Below are 2,820 nucleotides of genomic sequence, written 5' to 3'. Positions count from 1 at the left end.
TCAGGATGAAAGTCAAACTTCTGCATCCTCTTGTGATGAGACTGAGATACAGATCAGCAACCAGGAACAAGCTGAGAGAGAGCCAACTGGCCATGTCACCAAAACAAGGAGAAGGCGCAGGACTGTCCGTGTGGACCCTGACTCGCAGGTGAATGGAAATATACAAATTGAAAATATAGGGCCAGGGAGCTTTCTTTTTAAATTCCCATGTGATGTCATGTGTTTGTAAGCTTACTGTATGCTGTAAGCTCCATGAAAGCCCAGACCCGAGTCCAGCTGCTCATCACTGCATCCCAGGGCTTGGCCCTCAGGAAGCACTTTTTAAGTATTAAGCTCACATTAAATATTTGTTGTATAAATATGAACATTCATTAAGTGTTCACTTAAGTGAGGTGTAGTAGATAGGTAGGAAAGAGAAACAAGAATTAAATGTGCTTTTTGTTGTTTTTTTCATTGGTTTGTTTAAATTCTCCTTCCTACCTTGCCCCTGGCCTGGTGATCACCCTGTACTTAGTCTTTCAGCAGTGTGATCACATGATTAGCAAGGGGCTTCCCTCGCTTGCTTTCTGTAGACTCTGGTTTTATTCTTTTATCTTATCCTTTCATTCAAATGTAATTTTTACAAAGCACAGTCTTTTTTTTTTTTTTTTCTTCTTCTTTTTTTTGAGATGGAGTTTCCACTCTTGTTCCCCAGTGTGGAGTGCAATGGCACCATCTCAGCTTACTGCAACCTCCACCTCCCAGGTTCAAGCAGTTCTCCTGCCTCTGCCTCCTGAGCAGCTGGGATTACAGGCGGCCACCACCACACCCAGCTAATTTTTGCATTTTTAGTAGAGATGAGATTTCACTGTGTTGGCTGGGCTAATCTGAACTCTTGACCTCTGGTGATCCACCCACCTTGGCCTCCCAAAGTGCTGGGATTACAGGTGTGAGCCACCATGCCCAGCCCCGAAACACAGTCTTAATTTTCTTTTCTATGTTCATATTGTTGCAGTAAACTGAGGAACAGAGAGACTAATACGGAGTACAGGAGGATTTGTTTGTTTTAGGCACACACCAGCTCAGAGGATTCACATCTGAAAGCTGAGCCTTGAACAAAGATAGCCAAGGTTTTTATAAGCAGCTTTACAGAAGCAAAATAAAAGCAATTAATCATACAGTAACAGGTTACATAATCTATAGCATAAAATAACTTGACTTAGCCAGTGGCCTTGTAGCTGCATTAAAAGGAAAACAAGAACTGGCTAAATACAGACATTTGTAAAACATAATCATGCTAATCATGCTTAAGAAGCCTGGGAAAAGAGTAACAGTAAAAGAACTTGTGTTTCTCTTTTTTTTTTTTTCTTTCAACCTTGCTCTGGAACGGGGAAGGAGTTGGGGGGAGGGTGGTGTCTGGAGCTTATTCCTTTGGCCTTGGCTATTCAGACAGCGTTATCTCTAACTGTCTTTAAAGGGAGCTGCTAGGCAGAGGAAAACTTGTTCTTTTCTTTTGAACTCTTGCCTTGCCACGTTCTGGGCCTTAGCTTTTACTTTTCTTGGAGTGAATAAATGCAGCACTTATTATTATTATTATTTAAGTTTCTGCCTCAATATAGTCACTTGCTCAGTAGACTATCTAGGTTTCTTCATTTGTCCTTGCTAAGACAGTTAATCTTGCCATTTCTATTTTCCTATTAATGTGTCCTATTATCTCCTATTCTCAAATTTACATCCTCATGACATTTGATAAGGCAGAGAACCAAATCTGCCACCAAAAATCTCATTATCCTACTTTTCTTCCTTTAACCCCTTTTCCCCCTCACTTTGGTACTTGTCTTTGGAAGGCAGCAATTATTTCTTATTTATCATCAAAATATTTTATTTTCTTTTTAAATTTGTAGCAGAATCATTCAGAGATAAAAATAAGTAATCCCACTGAATTCCAGAATCATGAAAAGCAGGAAAACCAGGATCTCGGAGCTACTGCAAATGTTCCTTCTCCACCAGATGAGCACCAAGGAGCTGAGAATGCTGTTTCCTCAGGTAAACGTGGAATAAATGGTATGTCAAGTGACTTGAAAAACCAAAATTGCTAGAAGTAGCTGGGTACATTAGTTTCCTAGGACTGTCGTGACAAAGCACCACAAACTGGACAGCTTACAAAAACAGAAATTTACTCTTTCATAGTTCTAGAGGCTGGAAGTCCAAAATCGATGTGTCAGCAGGACCATGCTTCTCTGAGACTCTGGGTGGAATCCTTCCTGACTACTCTGACTACTCTGCGATGGCTGTCGACGCCTGGTGTTCCTTGGGTTGCAGCTGCATCATGCCAGTCTCTGGCTCTGACAGCGCATGACATTCTCCCTATATGTCTTTTTAATAGGACACCAGTCATATTGGATTAGGATCCACCCAAATAGGCCAAGCATAGTGGCTGATGCCTGTAATCCCATTACTTTAGGAAGCCAAGTCAGGAGGATTGCTTGAGCCTAGGAGTTTAGGACCAGCCTGGGCAACATGGCAAGACCCTGTCTCTACAAAAAGTCAAAAGAATCAGTCAGCCATGATGGTGCACATCTGTGGTCCCAGCTACTCAGGAGGCTGAGGTGACAGGGTCGCTTGAACCCAGGAGGTTAAGGCTGCAGTGGGCCATCTTCATACCACTTCACCCCAGAGTGTACAGAGTGACACCCTATCTCAAAAAATTAAAAGAACGTCCAAATGATGTCATTTTAACCTTAATACATCTGAAAAAAATTCCTATATCTAAATAAGGTCATATGACAGGTACCAGTGGTTAGGACTTCAACATATCTTTTAGGGGCCACAATTCAACCC

At 41.8% G+C, this 2,820-nt stretch overlaps 1 protein-coding gene across 1 annotated transcript in view; it reads left to right on the top strand.

Annotated features, from left to right (window-relative positions):
* NUSAP1 (nucleolar and spindle associated protein 1) overlaps positions 1 to 2,820 on the top strand; it is a 66,308-nt gene that overhangs the window by 24,831 nt on the left and 38,657 nt on the right. Inside the window, exons 3-4 of the mRNA XM_011989341.1 lie at positions 5 to 148; positions 1,929 to 2,025. Coding sequence (XP_011844731.1) covers positions 5 to 148; positions 1,929 to 2,025 — 241 coding nt within the window. The remainder of the gene's footprint in view (positions 1 to 4; positions 149 to 1,928; positions 2,026 to 2,820) is intronic.

This window comes from Mandrillus leucophaeus, unplaced genomic scaffold (genome assembly GCF_000951045.1).
Source record: "Mandrillus leucophaeus isolate KB7577 unplaced genomic scaffold, Mleu.le_1.0 Scaffold35, whole genome shotgun sequence".
Lineage (NCBI taxonomy): Eukaryota > Metazoa > Chordata > Mammalia > Primates > Cercopithecidae > Mandrillus > Mandrillus leucophaeus.
This window is presented reverse-complemented; position numbering and strand designations above follow the sequence as displayed.